At 40.7% G+C, this 27,331-nt stretch overlaps 1 protein-coding gene and 1 long non-coding RNA gene across 10 annotated transcripts in view; both read left to right on the plus strand.

Moving 5' to 3' along the window:
* Window positions 1-27,331, plus strand: part of LOC124255486 (synaptotagmin-14-like) — a 123,289-nt gene that overhangs the window by 62,266 nt on the left and 33,692 nt on the right. For 8 of the 9 annotated variants that reach the window (XM_046689417.1, XM_046689416.1, XM_046689413.1 and 5 more), the window contains 2 exons: window positions 3,985-4,146; window positions 7,664-7,723. In XM_046689417.1, coding sequence (XP_046545373.1) covers window positions 3,985-4,146; window positions 7,664-7,723 — 222 coding nt within the window. The remainder of the gene's footprint in view (window positions 1-3,984; window positions 4,147-7,663; window positions 7,724-27,331) is intronic. The other variant, XM_046689414.1, reaches the window with a different exon arrangement.
* LOC124255489 lies at window positions 27,039-27,321 on the plus strand. Its single transcript, XR_006892695.1, has 3 exons — window positions 27,039-27,119; window positions 27,181-27,229; window positions 27,270-27,321. It is a non-coding gene; the product is annotated as an uncharacterized LOC124255489 (long non-coding RNA).

Genomic DNA, 27,331 nt, shown 5'->3' on the forward strand with positions numbered 1-27,331 from the left:
TAGGCATTGCCATTTTGACAATCATGATTGAATATGAAATTAACAATGCCATTTAGAAAGTGGTCAAATGTAACATATGTTATATTTGAGATTACACTTTCTGAGTAAAGTACTAGAATCTGTACTTTACTAAGAAAGTGTAATCCCAAATATAACATGTTAAGATTGACTACCAGTTTTGCCTCCCTGGGCGTTTTGAAGTAGCAGTATGTAACAAAGTGAGTTTGTCTGTAAGAGTTTGAAATGTTGTTTATGCTCAGCTCACCTGTGTTCTTGTCATATAGGGGCGTTTGGGGAGCTTAGTGGTTAAAGCGTTAGCTCGTCACGCTGAAGACCCGGGTTCGATTCCCAACATGGATACAATGTGTGAAGTCCATTTCTGGTGTACCCTGCCGTGATATTGCTGTAATATTGTTAAAAGCGTAGTACAACCCAACTCACTTACTCTTGTCATATAAGGCATCATTTTGTGTGCAGAAATTAGGATTACCTTATGTATCTTGTAAACTTCATGGACGCGCAAAATTTGATACATGTGAAGGTGAGCTTTAATGCCGAGAAACTATTTGCATAAGCAAAAGATAACATATAAATTACTTGTATTTCATTGACATTAATTTGTGAATCATACTGGACAATAACTCACCCTACTGGATTACAGTGACACATTGAGCTCTGCACATTCCATAGAGTTGTCCAACAAACCAATAATGGCAGTTATAATAGTGAAGATTGATGCACGGCACTGATAACCAATGTCATCTGTGAAGTTTACAATTATTACCGGGCACCATCTGATGTCACAGGTTTTGATGTTATTGATTGTTTAATGATTGGGAATGTGTGTGTTGTCAAGAGTTGGAAAAGTGTTATGGTAAATTGGCAATATATGCCAGGTGTGTTGTCATCTGTCTGAGATTATATTGCCTGGGTTGTTATTGTAGTGTGATGGCTATTGTGATACCAGGGTGGCTGAAATGCTCCAAGCGTAACTGTGGTCTGTGACTAGGCATTTTCTGTTAAAAGAATTGACAAACAACTCTGTCATCAAATCTCTTGATCTGATAGGTCTGAAGCAACAGTTGTGACACCTTTTTGTTGAATATCCTAACTTTTCTTTAATAGTGTATGGGGCAGTGGGGTAGCCTAGTGGTTAAAGTGTTGGCTCGTCACGCCGAGGACCCGGGTTCTAATCCCCACAAGGGTACAATGTGTGAAGCCCATTTCTGGTGTCCCCCGCCGTGATGTTGCTGGAATATTGCTAAAAGCGGCGTAAAATCAAAACTCAGTCAGTCAGTCAAACACACAGATACCACACACACAGAGATTATGTATATGTAACACTGCAGTGTTCATGAATGTTATGTTGTGATAGCATTATGAAGTTACGTCACAGTATGATCTGAAACAGTAATCTGTCGCTGAACATTAAGTTGAAACCACAGGAGAGAACTCACGCTCTGTCATTATTTTGTGGATTTTAGCGTGTACCTAGGTGTACTTAAGTACACAGCTGAACTTTGCCTCTGTATTCATGTATGAATATTCATAAACTTAATTGAGCATAAAATTAATGTGAAAATACTAGTTCCTCATACTCGCATTAATAAACATTTTTACGTGGGCATAATATATTTTTTGTATCATCAGGTTTACAGTACAGAAACAATTACAGGCATTGCAAGGCTGCCAACATTGTTACAGGAGTGCAACATTCAGTTGATCAAACAGTTACAGCAGACACCCACAGTGTATGCAGGTGTCTTTGTTCATGGTAATCTTGAGAAATATAGTTTAAACTAAGAGAGAGCCCACTTGGGTAGCCTAGTGGTTAAAGTGTTCGCTGGACAAGTCCAGGTTCGATTCCCCCCATGGGTACAATGTGTGAAGCCCATTTCTGATGTCCCTGCTGTGATATTGCTGGAATATTGTTAAAAGCGGCGTAAAACTTAACTCACTCACTCACTCACTAAAAGCGACATATGTAGTGAAAATCTCCAACATTTGTTGAAGTTAAGGGTTTTTTCTGATGCTGTAAAGCCATAGTCACTCAGGATAAAACCATACTCACTCACTCACTGAATGGATGGCACTGATGCAAGTAACAACACTTGTAACCTGTACAGTCTTTATCAGTGACCAAGTCAATCTCACTTGAATATGTCCATTATTATTTACCATGTTTATTGATTTCCTGGATGTTAGTTCCAATGTCTCATGCAGGAAGGGGTTAAGTTTATGGAGAATAAAACATTATCATACAAACTGTTGTTATCCACCTACCTCCAACCCAGGGGCGGTGGGTAGCCTAGTGGTTAAAGCGTCCGCTCGTTACGCCAAAGACCCGGGTTCGAATCCCTCGATGGGTACAATGTGTGAAGGCCATTTCTGGTGTCCCTTGCCGTGATATTGCTGGAATATTGCTAAAAGCAGCGTGAAACCAAACTCATTCACTCACTCACCTCCAACCGACATCATGCACTTCAGAGAGTACAGCCTTGGTTTTATATTTTACTGATAGGTAGGGAATTGTATGCTAGTGGTCATCTCATGACATTGTCTAGAATGAAGATTTACCATAGAGTGCTAGGGTGCACGTGGCGGTACATTTTTGTCACTTTCCCTGAATTTGAGATTTACCATGGACTACAAAGGTGCTTGTAGGAAGTACAGTCAAACACTACAAGTGAGTGAGTAGGGTTTTACGCCGCTTTTAGCAATATTCCAGCAATATCACGGCGGGGGACACCAGAAATGGGCTTCACACAATGTCCCCATGTGGGGAATCGAACCCGGGCCTTCGGCATGACGAGCGAACGCTTTAACCACTGGGCTACCCCACAACCCTCAAACACTACAAATACAAAATGACGAGTAAATAAGGAATACACCAAATCCCAGTTTTACTTTGAGACAAAAATAAATTTGACACAACGGTGCTTGACACATGACTATGTAAACATTTGAATAAACAATGCTAAAATGTAACGCATGCTATAATTGGGATTTCACTGTCTCATTAAAGTACAGATTCTTGTACTTTTGTTGGGTTGAGTCCTAACCGGGATTGGAACCCACACCTTCAGAGTCAGGCACCTAGTTGCCAGCACACAAAGTCAGCCGTTTACCCCATCCAGATCAGGTCCCTGACTCTGAAGGTGTGGGTTCGAATCCCGATTGGGACTCAACCCTCTTTGTAGCAGTGTTATCCAAGCTGGTAGGCAAGGGGTGAGGGAGAAGTTAAGAACGTAATTATCTTACCACCATGTTATTTGTACAAAATACCATTTTATTTTATTTTGAAGATTGATAAGCTCGCAACCAACTATATGACATGTAAACAAAATGGCATCTGTCTCTCGACTGGATTTTCAAAATCAGTAAAACATATTCTGACAAGCTTAAAACTGCCATAAATAACAATGCAATGTATAAAATAGTTTCAATAAAACTGTGAAAGTTGTTAAAATAAATGTGTACAAAGTGAACTCAAAAACAGGTAATCAAATGGTTTCAATTTCCGTGGACCTGAAGGTCCGGGTTAGAATGTGCCTTCAGTAACCCATGCTTGTCGTAAAAGGCGACTAACGGGATCGGGTGGTCAGACTCGCTGACTTGGTTGACATATGTCAACGGTTCCCAATTGCGCAGATCGATGCTCTTGCTGTTGATCACCGGATTGTCTGGTCCAGACTTGATTATTTACAGACCGCTGCCATATAGCTGGAATATTGCTGAGTGCAGCGTAAAACTAAACTCACCCACTCAATTTCCGTGCTCTGCATGTGTCATATTATGACATCATATGATTGTTAGCAATACAGCTTCTCAGAGGAGAGTTTGGTGGGATGACACAGAAACTTGTTTAAAGCCTCATTGACCAATAAAATTAAATTATTTTACATGAAGGTAAGATAATAATTTATGTACCCGAGGTATAGATGTTCCTGTGCTGTAATTAATGCTTGTTATTTGTGTTCTCAGTTCCCCTTGAGGCTGTTGCCTTCCTCGGAGCAGTAGGGGCGTTCCTCGTGCTCCTCGTCATCTTCTTCCTCTACCTTAACAAGTCGCTTTGCTTCTCCGAGTGTGGCGGATTTCCATGCATTGACAAATTACCAAAGAAAGAAAAGACTTTCAACAAGCTGGGTGAGTACGTCTGTCCTTGTCCAAATGTGAAATGAGTATTGACACATAAAATCTCAAGTGACAGAAATGATTGCTGTGCCTTACAGTCTACAAATGGTGGATTCCCAGGAGGGTTTTCATCAGTTTCCCAGTTGGAAATGCCTGACTTCGCTGCGAGCGCTTTATCCAATGTAACCAAACACATCTCTGGAGTTGATCTGACCTTTATCAAGCACTCATTGAACTGTAATGTCTTTAATCCATATCTGATATCTGGACATGGGGCTCATTCCCCAGTGGAAGATCTGGTGGCTGTGTTTTGGTTCTGGTGATGCCTGGCTATCATCCTGGCAAATATTTATACCGGAATCGGTCAGCTGTAGTAACTATATGGGTAATATTCCCCTGTGTAGTTAGTGACTTCACATGGTTTTGATTTATGTACAATAGTTTAAGTCAGTGTAAACCCTACCTTAACAACAAGCAAAATTCTACACTTCTAGTTCAGATTATACTTACGTCATTAAACCTTTAGGAAATATTTGATGCTTGTGTTCATGTGACAATTCAGGTAATATTCCCTACCCTTGATCATGTCACAGTTCAGGTAATATTCCCTACCCTTGATCATGTGACAATTCAGGTAATATTCCCTACCCTTGATCATGTGACAATTCAGGTAATATTACATACCTATGATCATGTGACAATACTGGTATTATTTACAGTTGTCATGACAACTCCCTTTCGATAATCTTGGGACAATATATTGAATATTTCCATGCTAAATATATCATGACAAATCAGGTGACTGTGACAATATAGTTTATGTAAACCATAACTGCTACCAGAAGCATCAGTGCGTTGCCATGACACATGGTTATGTCACGCAGTTCTACCTTTCAGAACCTATTTGCAGACATTTGTTTACTTTCCCTAATTATTCACATGTAACACAACGTCATTACTTGTCACACTGATGTGCACTCAGTGTGCGGAGTTGTAATCGTCGTTGTTCGCGCTGCTGCAGCCATTGAATGGCAGGGTGATGGGAATGATAATTGCAGGCCATGTGCAATATGCAGGAACTGTAGAAATTTCTCGCTTGACTAATTATTCGGCTTTCATGGGTGTAGGGGTTGGTGAAGACATTGTGCAGAAAGGTTGTCGCTTCAGTTCTACAGGGGCGGTGGGGTAGCCTAGTGGTTAAAACATTCGCTGGTCATGCCAAAGATCCGGGTTCGATTCCCCACGTGGGTACAATGTGTGAAGCTCATTTCTGGCGTCCTCCTCCGTGATATTGCTGGAATATTGCTAAAAGTGGCGTAAAACTAGACTCACTCAGTTCTACATCTCTGTTATTATTGCCAGCCTTCAGCATCAGCCTATAGCACCAACATACATGGTATCACTCATAGTTCTGTTTATTACATGACAATGTATGTGTGTGACATGTTTCCACCTTAACTGTGCATGTGGGGTAGCCAAGTGGCTGAGGTGCTCACTCAGCAGAAGGTCAAAGTTCGATTCTGGATATTACTGGAATGCTGCTAGTTGTGGCATAAAATCAAACTCACTCACTCACCCAAAACTGCATATTACATATAAAGACATTTCTGAGGATATTTTGGAACACTCATTTTAGGTCATGTTAAATTTCTTTATTTTGGGGAAATTTGTCCTCCTTCAACGGTTTGTTAGCTTTCATGTGTGCTCAAACCAGCAGGTTTAGGATTTAGAGTTGTGGATGATGTTAATGACAAAACAAACAAAAGATTTCCCAGGTTTATCCTGATGCATGTATATTGGTAGGATGATTGACGCTGCTCGTCCTAGCTCTGTAAGTGCTAAGAATGTATAGTACATGTAGTACAATGGAAGAGTGTAAATCAAAAGGGCGGTGGGGTAGCCTAGTGGTTAAAGCGTTGGCTCGTCACGCCGAAGACCCAGGTTCGAATCCCCACATGGGTACAATGTGTGAAGCCCATTTCTGGTGTCCCCCGCTGTGATGTTGCTGGAATGTTGCTAAAAGCGGCGTAAAACCAAAACTCAGTCAGTCAGTCAGTGTAAATCAAGAGTTTTCCAGTATGTTATACCTCGGTAGGTGACTCATGGAAACAGGATGGGTGATTAGAGAGATGCGGAGTCAATGTAAACAATGTGTCTCCAACACCATCAGTAAATGGAAGCAGTCACATTAGGGAGCTTTTGTATTGTTGTCTTACAAAATTTGCATTGATTCGTGTTTAGAGAAATCCTAGCAATGAACACAATTGAATTACATTGTGCTGAATGCCACTGAACCTTTAAGGGAGATAATCAGTGAGGTATCAAAGCTTGATGGTTGATGCTGACACGTAGATGGCGATAATGATGGTTCTTGTTACTGGTTACTCTGTAACTGACTGCTTTAGTCAGTAATGGCGATGCAGCAAGTGTTACTGATTACTGGCACAGTTGTTGATGATGGCTCTAGCGCTGAGAGAGAAAATCTAGGCCCAGGTTACTGACTGTTCTGAGTAGTTACACTGAGGATAAGTAATATTTGATGTTGCCACGACGATGAAGATGTTGGAATTTTTGTTACTAGTTGCTCTGGGAACAATATATATTTGATACTGCCACAATAATTCAGGTTACTGACTGTGATGTCTAGTTACACTGAGAATAAGTAATATTTGATGTTGTCACGACGATGCAGGAATTTTTGTTACTAGTTGCTCTGGGAACAATATATATTTGATACTGCCAAGATGATTCAGGTTACTGACGGTGATGTCTAGTTACACTGAGAATAAGTAATATTTGATGTTGCCACGACGATGAAGGTGTTGGAATTTTTGTTACTAGTTGCTCTGGGAACAATATATATTTGATACTGCCACAATGATTCAGGTTACTGACTGTGATGTCTAGTTACACTGAGAATAAGTAATATTTGATGTTGTCACGACGATGAAGGAATTTTTGTTACTAGTTGCTCTGGGAACAATATATATTTGATACTGCCAAGATGATTCAGGTTACTGACTGTGATGTCTAGTTACACTGAGAATAAGTAATATTTGATGTTGTCACGACGATGAAGGAATTTTTGTTACTAGTTGCTCTGGGAACAATATATATTTGATACTGCCAAGATGATTCAGGTTACTGACGGTGATGTCTAGTTACACTGAGAATAAGTAATATTTGATGTTGCCACGACGATGAAGGTGTTGGAAATTCTGTTACTAGTTGCTCTGGGAACAATATATATTTGATACTGCCAAGATGATGCAATTTCCTGAAAGTGTTATGACTAGTTACACTGAGAATAGTTGATGTTTGATGTTGCCACAATGATTTGACGTATTGGAAGTTTTGTATACTCCCCAAGGAGTTGAGATGGATAATACGATGTGCCGTTGCGATTGACATCCAATGAACGAGGGGAAAAATACCAGCGCCTTGAGCATGCACTAGTTGCCTGGATATGTGCGCTATATAAATATCCTATAATAATATAAAATATCCTATAATTTGTTACTACTCTCAGATAACCGAGAAATGCCGACAACGCTCGGGGTGACAGACAAGGACAAAGCTCAGCTTCCAGGTGAGAGAGCAAGAGGCCATGGCCTCTCTTGCATGTTCACAGCCACAGGTGATGGGCTGGCTTTGACATGCAACTGTTCACTCATATACAGAACTTCTTCTCCTCCCTCTCTCTCTTCCTCTTGTCGAACTCCTCTACTCACACGTACTGGTCAGATTTATTGGTTGAAACAGGATTTCCAGTCTTCTCAGCATGCTGGTGTTACATCTCTTTTGCATTTGGAAATAAGTTGCATGACCTTTTTCAGGATTTATGATATGCCTTTATACTTGTATATAGTCATCTGCTACATGGCCTGACCTGATTACAGTTGTGATCTTGTAAACATATTCAGAAAACAATAAACAATGTCTAACATTGATGAATTCTTGAGTCTTTTACTTGAGTCTGATACATGTTTCTCTGTTGCTCCCCAATGGGTTGTTTTTTTCAGATTTATGAATTTTCATATGAGTTTAACAAATGGGATATGGGGTTGTGTATATTGCAATTATATTCTGTCCCTGATAGCTCTTCTGACGTGGGTTGGGGTGGTGGGGTAGCCTAGTGGTTGAAGCGTTCGCTCGTCACGCCGAAGACCAGGGTTCAATTCCCCACATGGGTTCAATGTGTGAAGCCCATTTCTGGTGTACCCCACCGTAATATTGCTTGAGTAGTGCTAAAAGCGGCGTAAAACCATATTCACTCATTCACTCTGCTGTGGGTCATGAGGCTATGCTGTGAATGTCCTACATCAGACCCACCTATACTGTAGGTAATGTATTTGAAGACAGTGATATTCATGGACCATGAAATAAGCTATTTAATATTAATTATAATGCCATGGCTTCAAAATGTTTTGCAAACTGAAGCTTATGCTCCTGGCCACATAAAGTTCACAATCTGCTGTCAACAACTTGTAGCAGGTCTGACATTAATTCTTGTAACATAATTGTCAAGACTATACTGTGAAATGTCAAGTCGTCATCCCAAGTTTTGACTGGAGATTATTGAGAGTGCATGTGTAATTAATCCCAATACGTATACTCCCTGGTAATGGGTTTGTAATGAATGTTTTAGGATTTACATTGGTTTGTAAGAAACTATATAGGTTATAACAGGGGAATTGATGCCTTCGTGTATAACATATGCTGCAGCCCTTTGCAGGTGCCTTGTGGTGTGTTTGTTATGGCAGTGAGCTGGTAAAGGTGAAGCATGCTATATACTGTATGCCCTAACCCAAAACATAACTAATTTATGATGTTATTTTGTACAGATAGTTTAAATAACTCATAATCTTAACCAAGTACAGTTCGTGAAAGATGCGTGTGTAGAGTACAGAATTAGAATTGGTCCCTGAGAACCTAAGAATCGACCAAATTGATCTGATTGTCAGACCTTGTCATTGTATCCCCATGGCATGTTCATGATTCCAATCACTCCTTTGCTAGAAGACCCATGAAGATCCGGGGTAGAATAGGTCTTCAGCAACCCATGCTTGCCACAAAAGGCGACTATGCTTGTCGTAAGAGGCGACTAACGGGATCGGGTGGTCAGGCTCGCTGACTTGGTTGACACATGTCATCGGTTCCCAATTGCGCAGATCGATGCTCATGCTGTTGATCACTGGATTGTCTTGTCCAGACTCGATTATTTACAGACTGCCGCCATATAGCTGGAATATTGCTGAGTATGGCGTAAAACTCAACTCACTCACTCACTCACTCACTCACTCACCTTTGCTAGAATCAGGACCCGTGAAGATCCGGGTTAGAAGTGGTCTTCAGTAACCCATGCTTGTGGTACAAAGCGACTAACAGGATCAGGTGGTCAGGCTCGCTGACTTGGTTGACACAGGTCATCCTATCCCAATTGCTCGTGCTATTGATCACTGGATTGTCTTGTCCAGACTCGATTATTTACAGACCGCTGGAATGTTGCTGAGTGCGAGTGAAACTAAACTCACTCACTCACTGCTAGATTCAGACCTGATTAATTAAAGGAAAACTGCTGAGTATTGCATTAAACTACAAACAAACATGCGTAAAGTAATGATTATAAGTTACAGTTTCACAGCCACTTTAGAAGAAGCAGTAATCATGAAGTATTCAGTAGTATAATATTGTAGCGTTTGTGGTCTTCCAGCCTCCACCAAACAGTGACAGGACAGATCCACAGGGAGACTAAAACTCCATCCACTAGTATCTTCTACTGTGTTCAATATCTGAGTGCACCGAGAAATCTCATGTAGCGCCTTACACCAAAGAGTTAACTTGAGTGGTATCTGTGGTTCCTCGGTTGCCTGGTCCAGATGACCCTTGCTCCAGGTGACCCTAGCTCCAGCTCCTGTAGAGAAGATGGTTTGCAGTATTTTCAAGGGAGGTCACACGGATTAAGGCTGCCTGACCGAGGAAGCCAGAGTGATCCATGTGTATCCTGTACAGGGTACATGTCAAGATCCTTGCTGTGGTCCATAGTTCAAAGTCGCTTTGTTGTAGACCTGAAATAGTTATTATTGTTTAAGACAGTGGAGACATTACTAGACAAAAATAGAAATAAATTGTATAAAATGCATCTCGAGATAAATGAATACAAATAATGAATGATTTTGTTTTGCTTTTTGCTCACCTTTAGCTCGTTCGCCAACCACAGGCTCATGGCAGGTGTCAGAAACTTCATGTCTTATATACGTCCTATAACTTTTCTGAGATATGATTGGATGACATTGAAGGTCAAGGTTACTTGGACTGACCTTGTCTTGTGTGCACATTAGTCTGAGTATTTTTCATTCAAAAAGACATGGTATATGTGATGTTATCAGGATTATTTGGGAAAGACCATTGATAACCTCAAGGTCAAGGCCAAGGTCAATAAAAACCTTATCATAAGTGGGATACCATATTCACTTTTAAAGCTAATCGTGTAATCCATTAAGCTTAAACAAACTAACATTTTGCCACTGTCCAAGTAATGATTATTAGCACCAAGCCTTTTTTCTTGCATGAACACAAAAATGTTACAGAAATTGTGGCTAGTCTTCTTTCCATTCATTTGTGTAATTACAAAGTACCTGTGTTGAAGTCTTTAGGATCGATTTTGTTACCTCGGTCATAATTATTTCATTCTCATCAAAATAGTGTGGGAACCGATTCACACCAACTCACAGATTGATATCAGTAGCTGGAAGTTGCAGACTACCATGTTTAACAAAAGTTTAGACACAATGCTACAATATGTTCATTAGGTAAAACAGAGAGTCACATCATAGTGATTCTCCTACATAAACAGACTGTTACAATATGATTTTAACATGGGGACATGATCCCATAGAAAGACCTGATCCCATCATGAAGACCTGATCCAATCCAGAAGACCTGATGCCATCCAGAAGACCTAATCCCATCCTGAAGACTTGATGCCGTTATGCAGACCTGATTTTGTCCTGAAGACCTGATCCCATCATGCAGACCTGATCTATCATGAAGACCTGATGTCATCATGCAGACCTGAACCTGTTCTGAAGACCTGATGCCGTCATGAAGACCTGATTTCATCATGAAAACCTGATAACATCATGAAGACCTAATCCTGTCCTGAAGACCTGCCCCCTGTTTTGAAGACCTGATCCCATCCTGAAGACCTGCCCCCTATCCTGAAGACCTTATCCAGTCATGAAGACCTGCCCCCTATCATGAAGACCTGCCCCCTGTCATGAAGACCTCGCCCCTATCACATGAAGACCTGATCCTGTCATGAAGACCTGCCCCTGTTATGAAGACCTGCCCCTGTAATGAAGGGTATGATTTCGCTGTCAGGAAGACCTGGGGCCCGCTCCTCAAAGCGATCGTAGCACCACGCACAGTCATAAGTCTATGTTAAAGTATGGGAGTTACGATCACCTTAGCGCTACGATCGCTTTGAGGAACGGGGCCCAGATCCCATATTTCCAACTGACTGCAGAGTACATCAGCCTGTTATGCAATATGGAGGAAATGGAAAATAAAAATATTTTCATTTACAACTGCCTCCACACAAAATTAAAAAAAAAATATGATTATATTTCCAATAATTACCTCAGTGATATTGAAATGGAATAAATTTAATCATTGTTTTCAGAACTCTCTTGCTGGTATTGATTTGTTTACCCGAATAAAAAAATATTGGCTGTTGCCAGACAATTTGTGCGCCGTGCCCAAATCATGCATATCTATGATGACATATCATTCATGATATTTATGCCTTACAGTCCCTTCTGAAATGACCACATTGATTAATTTGACCATCTCAAAGGGAAGCTTAGGTTTTCGCTGGTTTTGAAAGGCGCCAGGAGGGGATATGAGTTCTGCTTCTCTGAACATTCAATTATATCTGAGCCAGTGTGGATAAAGCTTGGCAGGCCTTTCGAAAAGAATGGTAGAATTTCATTTGGCTCAACATCATGAGAATGTTCAGTATGTTTTGTGCGGATTAAATCCAGGATGCTTATCTATTAAATGAATTTGTTAACATAGTACTATTGATATTGAAACACAAACAAAACAAATAATGATTAGGTTTTAAATATTTCTTTTACATAAATGTTTATGTAATTAGTTTTAGAATTTAATTGTGAACAGTTTAAGCACCTGATGAATACTGAACTCAATACTGAATGTGATAAATACAGTATGATGAATACTGTAATTACTACTGAATTTGATGAATGCTGTATTAACAATACTGAAAGTGATGAATGCTGTATTAACAATACTGAAAGTGATGAATACTGTATAACAATACTGAAAGTGATGAATACTGTATTAACAGTACTGAATGTGATGAATACTGTATTAACAATACTGAAAGTGATGAATGCTGTATTAACAGTGCTGGATGTGATGAATACTGTATTAACAATACTGAAAGTGATGAATGCTGTATTAACAGTACTGAATGTGATGAATACTGTATTAATACTGAATGAGATGAATACTGTATTAATACTGAATGTGATGAATACTGTATTAACAGTGCTGAATGTGATGAATACTGTATTAACAATACTGAAAGTGATGAATACTGTATTAATACTGAATGAGATGAATACTGTATTAATACTGAATGTGATGAATACTGTATTAACAGTGCTGAATGTGAAGAATACTGTATTAACAATACTGAAAGTGATGAATGCTGTATTAATACTGAATGAGATGAATACTGTATTAACAGTACTGAATGTGATGAATACTGTATTAACAATACTGAAAGTGATGAATGCTGTATTAACAGTACTGAATGTGAAGAATAATGTGCCAACAATAGTGAATGAGATGAATACTTTATCAGCAATAGTGAATGTGATGAATACTATACTCTACTGAATGAGACGAATATTGAATGATTTATTAGAAACAGTGAATGTGATGAATACTATTGCTACAATACTGCCCTGTTTTCCCTCATACTTACAACTGTTCTGTGTAAATGCAAGCTATTCATCCTGTCAGTGAAACACATGGACACATGTGGGTCAATCATCCAAGGTGACACAATAAGATGTCCAGAGTTGCTTCCCTTGGATGTATCAGAAACCCGCACTCATTCCAAGCTTTGGGTAATTACTGATGGTAAACTTCACTTGAAGCTTTTCCTCCTATAGTCTGTTTGTAGTGAAAACGCATCGGGTGAATTTCCACTTTAAACAAAGAAGTAAATCAAATAAAGTGAACTTAAGATTGCGAATTCTCATAATTTTATCTTGCCAATTGAACATTTAAATCTCAGAATTTTATTCAACTTAGGATAAAAGTTGTTTAACAAACCATCATAGATTCAAATCGCGCATTATTGGTTTGTATTACAAGGGGTATGCACATTAAATGAAACACCGAGAACAAGTAGAGTTGGTCTAAGTTAACCATCATCGCGTATTGCGCACGCATTTGTTTCACTGTTCCATCTACTAAGCTTGCCCTTTGTAATACAAACCAATAATAGCAATTTGAATCTATGAAGGTTTGTTAAACAACTTTGGGGATGAACACACCATGATATAAAACAAAACTGTTAAAGTGTGTGTTAAACCAAACTCCGCGAGCACAGAGGGTCAGTCAACTGCTATGCAGTAAGGCTGTCTCATACAAAGCTGTGTATGTTAATTATTGACAAGTATTAGCTGGTGCAGCAGCATGTATGGATTGAGTGGAGAAACAGTGGAAGTATCTAATTGCCGCTTGTCTTTCAGTGAGTAATGTTTGAGCAGTAGTTCTGTAACTCTGATTACTCCTCCCTCCACCCATCCCCCTACTGTACAACCGGCCATGGAAACAGTATACCTGTGAAATAACACAGCATCACATACTACTGCAGAAAACCGCAGAAGTTCTGCAGTCCTGTCACCATTTTAACCTCGTGGTCTGTCACTACAAATCGTAGCAAAAAAGCAGACGTCACAAGTAAATGTGTTGAATCAATAATATATCTGACTTGAGAAGGTCAGAGAGTTCAAGATGGGTTTTTCGCCCACTTAAACATTGAATTGAATCACAAACCTGAACACAGCCTCAGCCTTAAGTTAACGCGTGTTTGTTGAGAATATGTTTAAAGAGAAAGGGTACTACAGTCCGCTTGGCTCAAAAGCGGACCGATGAATTGCATCTAACTCAAAACTGATAAACATATAATACTCATAATCAAAAACATTAGACCAACTCTGTGAATTTTTGCAGAATTTATGTCCTAAAAAGTAAGAAAGTTGTTTAACAAACTCTCATTAAAATATTGCCACAGTTCACGCTTTTTTGTTATGAGGAGGGATGCAAAGAGAGGAACTGTAGTGATGTCAAGATGTTGAATTAAGATATTGAAGTAAGCCCCGATCTGTGAAGATCCGGGTTGCAATTGGTTTTCAGTAACCCATGCTTGTCGTGAAGAGGTGACTTAATGGGATCGGATGGTCAGGCTTGCTGACTTGATTGATACATGTCATCGGTTCTTAAATTGTTTTGATTGATGCTCATGCTGTTGATCACTGGATTGTCTGGTCCAGACTCAATTATTTACAGACAGCCGCCATATAGCTTGAATACCTGCTGAGTGCAACATAAAACTAAACTCACTGACTCCCTCTCACTCACTCAGATGAATCCTGTCCTCTCAAATATAGCAGAACTGTGTTGGAACTCTAGATGTCTGGAAATTTAACATGATGAGACACTGACATTCAGACTGATCAAATGACAGTAGTATAGATCCCGCAGCCAGTACAATTGCATATATGCGGAAGTTAGAAAACACAACACATCAATTTTTATACTTAAGTGAAATTTCAGACTGGGTTTGACGCTTTGAGATAGCCCTTTAGTGTTTATGGTTTGAATTTGAGATAAGCAGTAAAATCTATATGTATTAATGTAGTGATCTGGTAAGGATTGGAGAATGGGTAAGAGATAATGGTAGAGAAAACTGGAATCACCAATATTACAATATTGAGATGTATTAAATATTAAAATGCAATGTCTATGATTTTCCTATGAATTCTTGTAAGAACAGCCATAATTGTAATTGTGTGCGTATTAACAGTGATGTAACAGGGTCGACTGCTTCCCAATCTGAACCATTATCTGAAATATTAATATGCAGTACTGGAGATGACACCATGTCCCAGGAATTGAATTAAGGATTGCTGTATTTGCATGTATCATTGATTTATTTTCTGCCGCAACAGACTGATGAGTATTATAGTGTCACATAATTCACCTGCTGTGAGCAGCATGTAGATGAGATTACCTCCTTGGCAAATCAATATCGCCAGTGTTTACAGGTCGTTTAGCAGACCATGCGATAGCTCAAGTCTAGTTTGTGTGGCTGGTTTTGACATGGTGAGATGGAGTGCAAGAGGGATGGGTTTTTCTGTGACAGTGCTTCTTGGATCAGATGTGTCACGGTAGGACAACACAAGCACAGTCTTTCTGATGGATGCTTGCACGAATTTTAGGAGGAATCTTTCTGTTAAAGTTTTCCTGGGGAGATGATAAGAGTTCATCTATGTGACGGACGCCTTAGTGTGTGATGTTGATGTGAGGACTTCATGTTAATTCTTACTGAGTGTCCAGTATTGGATTACTGCCATTGATTCACAGTGTAGGTTGAAGGAGAAATTTAGCATTCTCATCTCCACACGATTAACATATATTGCCTGTGTATGCTGCAACCATTGCCAACCCAATAGCTTCTTGTGAATAGCCTGCCACCATGACGAGCAGTGAGTATTGATAATGAGGAGATGGTGCAGGATGTAGTGCTGGAGGAGGGTTAAAGCTGTGGTGTCCATGTTTGGCAACAAACTCGGGATCTCGACTTCTCCACAAAAAGTTTGCTGGCCCTTATGCTGTGGCTTCACCCAGAAGTCCCTATTAGAGCCAAGTCATTAAATCCAGCGTAAGTGTCGGTTACGACAGCAGTTGTGACTAAAACCGACTGTATTACTCATGGGCTGAAGAAATTTACCTCTGGCCTGAGTGACCACCGGCCAGCAACGGGCTAAAGTGGACAGAGGAGAGGAAGAAGAAGAAAGCTGCAGCCAAACTAAGAAGAAAGATGAAAACGCTGACTCGAATGTAGTCAATGGTTTGTACCTTGTATTATACTTTGGGCAGGTTATGGAGCTATCAGAGCATGACGATCTCATTCGCTATCTAAGTTACTCTGAGTTTGGAGCTGTAAGGGCACGTAACACGTACTTGTATCTTTCTATCATAGCATGCCTTCTATAGGATATGTGTATATGATATTAGTAAATGTTCATCCAAAGAGGTGATGACAGCTATTGTTGGTGTTTGGTGCCTGTGTTTTCTGTGCCTGTCTAAATCAGTTGGTGCCCCAACTGGCTAAGAAGTGACACTTTATATCATTACTTGTACATGATGGAGGTTTGTTGAAATGTCAAAGCAGGATCGTTCTCGAATGTTAATATAACAGTAGTTGTAATTCAATCCTCCTAGCTGGAGGCATTGATTTACAGCTGAATATAAAAATACCCTGTGTCTGCTTGAAACTGCGATTACAGTCGGAATCATGGACTCAAAATCCGCTGATCATTTTGGTTGTGCAAGATGTATGAAATTAATCTTTTAGAACACTTTTGAATGATTATTTGCTAAAGATTGTCTTCATCTGGAAAGCATGTCACCCCCTCAGTAGTGTAAGGGATAGGGTTGTGGTTGCATCATATTAAATATGATCTAAAATATTTCAATAGATGACAACACAGTGTCATGGCCTAGTGGTTAAAGTGTTCTGTTCCCTGAAGATCCTGGTTTGGTTCCCACATGGGTGCAGTGGGTGAAACCCATTTCTGGTGACCCCAGCCATGATTATTGTTAAACGCAGTGTAGAACCAAATTCACTCTTTCACTCACTCACTCACTCAGAGATAGTACCCAACCTGCACACATCATTTGGAGTATGAATCAGAGACTAATCAGCTTGGAGTCAGTATAATATGTTGAAGTGGGTATCAGTGTTAAACTGTAGCATGGGATCTCAGTGGACTTGATCATTAGTTTGGACCAAGACAAGCAGCCACGACATTAAAACCCATGTCATCTCACCTCACATAAAACTCTTGTGTAAAAAAGCTTCTTGGTCATATGTCTACATGCAGTGGCCACCATTTTCTTTTTGAAATACCACAGTGAGTTTCAGTGTTTCTGCATATTCCAAGGGGAGCAGTGTTGTCATGGCACTTCAAATCACTGTAGAGTTGCATGCCCTAGTTGTGTCAGGATCTGCTGACTCTGGGTTTGAGTCTCGGAAACAACTCTGATTATAATCCCTGGTTTCTCAGCGCACCAGAATCTTGTCCATGGGTTTCACCAATGTTAACAACATTTATGAACTGTGTGACATCCTTACCATGTTACCTTGCTGACAGTGTTAACCAATTTGGTCATGGGGACAGGGTGTCCGACCTTAGATCGAAGATCAGTGGTAGCAATTACATTATGAAACTTACGTGACTGTTACACCCTGACCCGTGAAGATCCCAAGGGTAGAATAGGTCTTCAGCAACCCATGCTTGCCACAAAGATGACTATACTTGTGCGTAAGAGGCAAACTAACGGGATGGGGGTCTGGCTCACTGGACTTAGTTGCCACATGTCATCAGTTCCCAAGTGCGCAGATCGATGCTCATGCTGCTGATCACTGGATCGTCTGGTCCAGACTCAATTATTTACAGACCGACATACAGCTGGCCTAATATTGCTGAGTGCGGCGTAAAACCAAACTCACTCACTCACATACTGTTACACTTTGATCACTTTGTTTTTCATTCCTTCCTACATAATAAGCTGACAACATGTTCAAAATGGTGTAAAAACTAGATCCTCCATGTTCCTGTTTATTAGTTGTCTCCAGACATATATGACCTCCTCAGTGGTGTCGTGGTTAGAGCATCTGACTGGAAAGCAGAAGGTCTTGGGTTCGATACCCAGCCGCTTCATACCAAAAGACGCTAAAATATGGTACATTTTGGTCCCTGCCTGGCACTCGGCATCACTGGGTACAACAAGGACTAGTTAGCTCAGAGTCAGTATAATGTGTCTGAGTGGGGTATTCATGCTTCACTGCGGCATGGTATATCAGTGGGCTAGCACTATAAAACCAGCTTAAGTCTGGGCTAGTACAAGCAGCCGCACATACACACACATGCTGCGTCGTCATATGGATTTGGAAATATTCTGAAGCACGACGTTAAAACCCCATTTCACCTCACCTCACCAGACATGTACAGAAGACAATGTGTTATAGTTATGAAATATTAACATAGATTTTCCTAGAGTTGCTATAGTTTTAAGTATTAAGCACCATAACATCTGACATTCAGTATTTTCCAGTGATACTATTTCCATTGAAGCATTGTTGAATCTAAATGCCATGTCTGAGTCTAAATGCCATGCAAGCTATGACTTGATGCGAGGTGTCTAAGTGGCAATGTAAACAAACCATAATCCTCTGAATCCAACTGTAAACACATTATAATATTGTCTTGTGGCATTTAGATTAAACATTGTTTCAATAGCGACAATAATTGAATGTGTTGGTTTACATGAGAATGTTATGATTAAATATTTAGGTGATTTAATACATTACAATTATATATCTGTTTAACACGTCATGTATTATGAATAGTTTTAGGAATTGGACTTCACTATAAAAAATCTTCCTATTAAATGCAAATGACAGACATTTTCTGAAGTACCCGTGAAGTTCCAGGCCAGAATATCGATCTTCAGTAACCCATGCTTGTTGTAAGAGGCGACTAATGGGATTGGGTGGCCAGGCTTGCTGACTTGGTTGACACATGTCATCGGTTCTCAATTGCACAGATCGATACTCATGCTGTTGATCACTGGATTATCTGGTCCAGACTCGATTATTAACAAACCGCCGCCATATAGCTGGAATATTGCTGAGTGTGCGTTCAAACTAAACTCACTCACTCACTCACTCATTTTCTGAAGTTCATGATAGATTAAGCCTTTAGTTCACCTAACTGAAAGTTTGTTCAGCTAGTTTTCAGTTGTTTTGTGCCCATGTTAACATCGTCATTTTGACATCACCTCCAAAGTCCTATGAAACAGAATGAGTCCAGCTACCGTGTTTAAACAAGTTACAGAATTCTTATTCCATTTTATAAATGACATAACAAAATAACATTTTGGGCCATGACATATTGACAATTGTCGTGAATGGCATTAACTCTTGGGGATGCAATGCCCAAAGTAAGGTGTTTCACCTTTGAAACTTCAACCCTTAGCTCAGAAAGAAAAGCTTTGAGCAATATTGAGGCTGTTGGTAAGATGGTCCAGGCAAAGTTTCAACAAGATCACTCCAACCAAAAATTGTCAAGGGATGTCGGCAAAGCATTTTCGCCAATTTCATTAGTGTGTCAATTATCCCTTGAATGGTCAAAGTCATTTCTTTGACTGTCAGGGCACCTTGGGACTTACATCACATCAAAGAGTCATCTCTTTCTTGTGACCGACCGCTTAGAAGTTACATCACGTTGCAACATTTGTACTTTTAACCTGCTCTGAAATTGTCTTCTTTGATGCTGCTAGACTTAAGTTGATATTTGGCATTTGGTTTCTCTTTGTGAAGATTTGTTCAAATCAGTGTGATTTTATTGTTGTTATCTTTCAAATAATATTCAAATTCCATTAAAATAGTATCTGTATGAAATGCTCAGGTCTTAAACTTTGTATGAATGTAAATAGTGGAGAATCACCTTAAAGTTTCATAAAGGCTTCAATGTTTTCACTTAATGATTTCCTAAACAGTGTTGCAGAAGTACTTTTTTTTACTTTTTTCTTCATTTTTGTGAACTGATTCTTTTAACTCAACAAAACTGTTTGTACCAAATGACAGTTAAAGTGTCATAAATCTTTTTATTCATGAAGCAAAAGTGAGCTTCAGAGACGATGCTTCTGTTTCCATTTGTTAATTCAGAGAAGTGTAGTCTGTTTTAGCTGCAGCAAGCTGTCAGTGCTACTATGCTCTGCTCTATGTGTATTATGTCATGTCCAGCTCTGTGGGTACTGTCATGATCTGTATACAATGTCATGCCATGTCTGAACTGTGTCATGCTCTGCCCTCTCGTAACTCTGTCCTACTGTACACTGTTTAAACTGTGTCATGACCAGGCTTGCTATTCTCGAAACGTTTGTAGCCCTACAAACTTCTTAAGCCCGTTCTTAACACATTAGCTATGATCAAAGTTAAGATTTCTTAGGGCTACGAACATTTCGAGAATAAGGGACTTGTATTAGTGTGTCATGATATGTCTGAACTGCTTCATGCTTTGCCCTGACACTGCCCAGATGGTACGTTGTCCAGATGGTATGGTGTCCTGATGGTACAGTACGGTGTCCAGATGGTACTGTGTCCAGATGGTACGGTGTCCAGACGGTTCGGTACGGTGTCCAGACGGTACTGTGTCCAGACGGTATGTTGTCCAGACGGTACGTTGTCCAGACGGTACGTTGTCCAGATGGTACTGTGTCCAGATGGTACTGTGTCCAGATGGTACTGTGTCCAGACGGTACGTTGTCCAGACGGTACGTTGTCCAGATGGTACTGTGTCCAGATGGTACTGTGTCCAGATTGTACTGTGCCATGGTCTGTCATGCTGTGCCCTATTTGTACTACATCATCATAAACTCTGTATTTGTACTGTGTCATGCTGTATTCTATATGTAATTATCGTGCACTATCCCTGTATTGTCATGCTGTACTTGGCCTGCATTGTGTCATGCTGTACCATACTACATCATCTTAGACTCTCCCTGTACTCTGTCAGTCTGTAATCTGCCAGTATTGTGTCAAGATGTACTCTGCCAGTATTGTGTCATGCTGTACTCTGCCAGTATTGTGTCATGCTGTACTCTGCCAGTATTGTGTCATGCTGTACTCTGCCAGTATTGTGTCATGCTGTACTCTACCAGTATTGTCATGCTGTACTCTGCCAGTATTGTGTCATGCTGAACTCTGCCAGTATTGTGCCATGCTGTACTCTGCCAGTATTGTGTCATATTGTACTCTACCAGTATTGTGTCATGCTGAACTCTGCCAGTATTGTGTCATGCTGTACTCTGCCAGTATTGTCATGCTGTACTCTGCCAGTATTGTGCCATGCTGTACTCTGCCAGTATTGTGTCATGCTGTACTCTGCCAGTATTGTGCCATGCTGTACTCTGCCAGTATTGTGTCATGCTGTACTCTGCCAGTATTGTGTCATGCTGTACTCTGCAGTATTGTGTCATGCTGTACTCTGCCAGTATTGTGTCATGCTGTACTCTACCAGTATTGTGTCATGCTGAACTCTGCCAGTATTGTGTCATGCTGCACTCTGCCAGTATTTTGTCATGCTGTACTCTGCAGTATTGTTTCATGCTGTACTCTGCCAGTATTGTGTCATGCCAGTATTGTGTCATGCTGTACTCTGCCAGTATGTGTCATGCTGTACTCTGCCAGTATTGTGTCATGCTGTACTCTGCCACTATTGTGCTTATGCTGTGCTCTGCCAGTATTTGTGTGCATGCTGTACTCTGCCAGTATTGTGTCATGCTGTACTCTGCCAGTATTGTGTCATGCTGAACCCTGCCAATATTGTGTCATGCTGTACTCTGCCAGTATTGTGTCATGCTGTACTCTGCAGTATTGTGTCATGCTGTACTCTTCCAGTATTGTGTCATGCTGTACTCTGCCAATATTGTGTCATGCTGTACTCTGCCAGTGCTGTACTCTGCCAGTGTGTGTCATGCCAGTATTGTGTCATGCTGTACTCTGCCAGTGTTGTGCCGTCATGTGTACTCTGCCAGTATTGTGTCATGCTGTACTCTGCCAGTATTGTCATGCTGTACTCTGCCAGTATTGTGTCATGCTGTACTCTGCCAGTATTGTGTCATGCTGTACTCTGCCAGTATTGTGTCATGCTGTACTCTGCCAGTATTGTGTCATGCTGTACTCTGCCAGTATTGTCATGCTGTACTCTGCAGTATTGTCATGCTGTACTCTTCCAGTATTGTGTCATGCTGTACTCTGCCAATATTGTGTCATGCTGTACTCTGCAGTATTGTGTCATGCTGTACTCTGCCAGTATTGTGTCATGCCAGTATTGTGTCATGCTGTACTATGCCAGTGTTGTGTCATGCTGTACTCTGCCAGTATTGTGTCATGCTGTACTCTGCCAGTATTGTCATGCTGTACTCTGCCAGTATTGTGTCATGCTGTACTCTGCCAGTATTGTGTCATGCTGTACTCTGCCAGTATTGTGTCATGCTGTACTCTGCCAGTATTGTGTCATGCTGTACTCTGCCAGTATTGTGTCATGCTGTACTCTGCCAGTATTGTCATGCTGTACTCTGCCAGTATTGTGTCATGCTGGAGTGCTCTGTCTGTGCCGTGATGCAGTGCACTGTCCGTATTGTGTCTAAGCTGCCTCATGCAGTGCCATGTCTGTACTTTCATGCAATGGTATGTCTAAACTGCTTTATGCAGTTCGCTGTCTGTTCAGTCATTCTATGCCATTTGTACTGTCATGCAGTGCCATGTTAGTGTTATCATGCAGCAATATGTGTAAACTGCTTTATGCTTTCCCCGTCTGTGCCATCATGCTCTCCCTTGTTTCTGTCATACTCTGCCTTATTCCTACTATCATCCTGTGCCCTGTGCCGTCACCTCGTCATGACTCCTGAGTAGAAAAAAAACATGCGTGACAGTCATTTGTTTTACATTTATGAATGGGAGTATGGTCATTAACAATTCACAAGAAACTGTCCTCAATATGTAAAACATTCACAAGACATTTGAACCGACAGCATTTTCTCCCTGTAAACATTTAGTGCCTGCAAGTTGTTTGAGGTCAGGGTGTGTTAAACCCCCTAGCCCTGCTCCAGGAAAAGGTTGATGACACAGTTAGGACGGCCATATCTTCTCCCCTGTAGTCTGATGGCAGGAGAGAGAATCCAAACAGCTTTATTGATCAGGCACATGATCCACTTCTGGAAGTAGATTCACCCTGTCCTTGGAGACTTTATCTCATTTTTGCAAGCACAGTAATTATCTCACCAGGAATATGGCCATGTATGTTTAGATGAAATTTGAAATCGCTATTGATTGTCAGTGAACTGGTAAGACCATTGTGAATTGTAAACGTAAAGTAAGTTAATTTTTTATGTCAAATTTATTTGCCTGTCTTAAGACGTGTAGAAGTATGCTACATAATAAAAAATATGTGTTATATGGTATATATTAGAATTGATTATTATATTAGAGAAAAATAAGCATCCATGATCATTGGAGTTTTTAGAGGGTTTTTTCAACTAGGTAATGTCTGTTTAAATATCAATATTTTGACAGAGCGTATTGTACTTAAACATTCTGTAAGCTTGTATTGTGTAAGTTCACTATGAATCACCAAAGTGAATCATGTTTGATCAGAAACACAAAAGACATGTTTCTACACTGAGACTGGGGAAATCAATGGAAACATAAACAATTTATACACATAAAACTAAATGTCAAGCAAATGATAACCCAGGCATTTGCCAAGGACAGACTCAGACCTGGAACAGATCTGGAGCACAGTTGTATATATCATTGCCAGAACATGCTCAACATAAACACACTACACTAAGCACTGCTGTATGTGGTGGGTGGACAGTACCATATATGGTGGTGGACACTGGACAGTACCATATATGGTGGTGGACACTGGACAGTACCATATATGGAGGTGGACTGGACACAGTTATATATGGTGGTGGACACTGAACAGTACCATATATGGTGGACACTGTACACTAAGCACTGCTGTAGGTGGTGGGTGGACAGTACCATATATGGTGGTGGACACTGGACAGTACCATATATGGTGGTGGACACTGGACAGTACCATATATGGTGGTGGACACTGGACAGTACCATATATGGTGGTGGACACTGGACAGTACCATATATGGTGGTGGACACTGGACAGTACCATATATGGTGGTGGACACTGGACAGTACCATATATGGTGGTGGACACTGGACAGTACATATAGACAGTACCATATATGGTGGTGGACACTGGACAGTACCATATATATGGTGGTGGGACACTGGACAGTACCATATATGGTGGTGGACACTGGACAGTACCATATATGGTGGTGGACACTGGACAGTACTATATGTGGTGGTGGACACTGGACAGTACCATATATGGTGGTGGACACTGGACAGTACCATATGTGGTGGTGGACACTGGACAGTACCATATATGTGGTGGTGGACACTGGACAGTACCATATGTGGTGGTGGACACTGGACAGTACCATATGTGGTGGTGGACAGTATACTATATGTGGTGGTGGACACTGGATGTGGTGGTGGACACTGGACAGTGGTGGTGTGACACTGGACACTGGTACCATATATGGTGGTGGTGGACACTGGTGGTGGACACTGGACAGTACCATATGTGGTGGTGGACACTGGACAGTACTATATGTGGTGGTGGACACTGGACAGTACCATATGTGGTGGTGGACACTGGACAGTACCATTTATGGTGGTGGACTGTCCTGTATATGAGTGAGTTTAGTTTTACGCCGCTTTTAGCAATATTCTAGCAATATCACGGGGGGAGACACCAGAAATGGGCTGCATAGACTGTACTCATGTGGGGAATGATCGAACCCGGATCTTCACTCTGATGAGCAAACACTTTGACCACTGGGCTACCCCACCGCCTTAGTCCTGTATGTGGAGGTTGAATGCTTCTGTATTTTTGACACAGTATACATTACAAGCTTGAGAAATGTGAAGGGTCTGCTTTCCTTATCGCGTGTACATTCTTCTGGTCTTGTAATACAGTCACAATAATATTGACTGATTTTTCAAGATAGGGGAATAATCATGGCATTTATGCCTTATTGAGGAAATTGATCACAAAGATAGATTTGTGTCCCAAGAAACATATCCCTCAGGACCGTCTGGATGAATGATATTTCAGCAGTGTCAGATAATGTTCGTGCTCTGTAAACAATCGTCCCAGCGAGCTAATCACAGATTGTAATGACCTCCTTGCAGCTCTATACTTGTGTAGCAAGTGAAGCAGTTCGACCGATCCATGGCAGAGCTACATCTCATGTGGCTCGTCAGTGATCGAGTGAGAACCAGCAATTTGGGCAACATAAACTCTTCAGTTGGTTTAAGTCTGTGGGGCTTTAAATACAGGACAGCTACAAGCTCTTGTGTGATGGCAATGACAGAAACCTGTGATCTATGGTTCGTTTCCTGGTTTGGCCCAATGAAGTTTCTAAATTTGTCTACAGCAGTTCCTACTCCTTTGATCTAATTAAGTTTATAAGTTTGTCAACACCATACCTGTGGTTACTTGTTTCACCAAAGTTGTAAACATGTGTGACTTCACCACTTAGACCTTTCCACCCACATTAATCTTTCAGGATGTGACACGTTCCCTCTATTGCCCAACCTTCGTTGAAGGTGTGCTGGGCACAGAAAGGACAGGCTCTTAACACGAGGAAGTTGTAGTTCACTGAGCAGATGTCAAGATGATGGTTATTTGTGTTGAGTTTGATCCTGACATCAATGCTGCAACACTGATCTGTTTCAATCTTGTTTTATAGTTCGGTAATATTGGTGGGAAAATAAGTGACCAATGTCTGTTAGCTTGAATCTTTGTTTCTGTTGTGTGAATGGTTCAATCTACTTACTTTTGTATATTTTGTTGCATGTGAACATGCATACTCTTACTTTATATATTCTGTTTTTGGTGAATGGTGCAATGTGCTTACCTCCTACTTTGTGTAAATAGTGAGCTCTGCTTCCTTCTATACATTTGGTGGCGCGGTGGGGTAGCCTAGTGGTTAAAGCATTCGCCTGTAACGCTAAAGATCCGGGTTCGATTGTCCACATTGGTACAATGTGTGAAGCCCATTTCCGGTGTCCCCCACCATGACTGAGTGTTGGAATATTGCTAAAAGAGGCGTAAAACTCAACTCACTCACTGATTCTATATATTCGGTGTACAGGAAAGAGGGAGCAGAAGCCAAGCAGCTCATTTCACACTCTTGGTTTTTCCAGTATTTTTCGTACAAAATCTAATTCAATAAAGTTGTTACAGATATAAAAAGGCCGACTTTTTCTTTTCAGTTGACATGATTGTATAATAGCAATGTGATGATTACTCAATTACTTCCAGCACATTGTGAAAGACAGAGCTGTAGTCAGTTTGACAGATAATCAATTCCTCCCGAGGCAGAAATCCTCTCCAATCCTCACTGCATGCTACACATGCTGTGCCATGTGCTGTAAGAGTTTCTTGAGATCTTTTCCAGAAGATGAACCGCTCTTAAGAAACTTGAGAATTGTTGTTACAAATGTTTAACTTGTCACAGATTCAGCTTTCCAAGACATTTCCAAGGTGATTTACAAAGATGAGATGTTTTGTGGAAGTCGGATGTTTTCACATCAGCATGGTCTTATTTCAAATCACATGCTTCAAACGTTTCATGCTTTGATAAGGTCACTGAATAATCAAACTGTAACATGTGTATATCTGCCAAATTTATTTTTATAATTATTTTATTTATATAGTTAAAGGTGTTTGACACTGTGTTTTGATCCAGTGAATATGGTTTAAGGTGTCTGGCACAGAGTGGTGGCCCAGTGAAAGTATAGGTGTCTGGCCCAGGGATGGTATGGGTGTTTGACACAGTATTGTGGCTCAGTGAAGGTATAGTTAGAGGAGTCTGGCACAGTATGGTGGCCCAGTGAAAGTATAGGTGTCTGGCCCAGGGATGGTATGGCTCAGTGAGGGTATAGTTAGAGGAGTCTGGCACAGTATGTTGGCCCAGTGAAAGTATAGGTGTCTGGCCCAGGGATGGTATGGGTGTTTGACACAGTATTGTGGCTCAGTGAAGGTATAGTTAGAGGAGTCTGGCACAGTATGGTGGCCCAGTGAAAGTATAGGTGTCTGGCCCAGGGATGGTATGGCTCAGTGAGGGTATAGTTAGAGGAGTCTGGCACAGTATGGTGGCCCAGTGACGGTATATAGGAATCTGACACCATGTT

This window comes from Haliotis rubra, unplaced genomic scaffold, assembly GCF_003918875.1.
Source record: "Haliotis rubra isolate DU_JTF1 unplaced genomic scaffold, ASM391887v1 Scf60, whole genome shotgun sequence".
NCBI lineage: Eukaryota > Metazoa > Mollusca > Gastropoda > Lepetellida > Haliotidae > Haliotis > Haliotis rubra.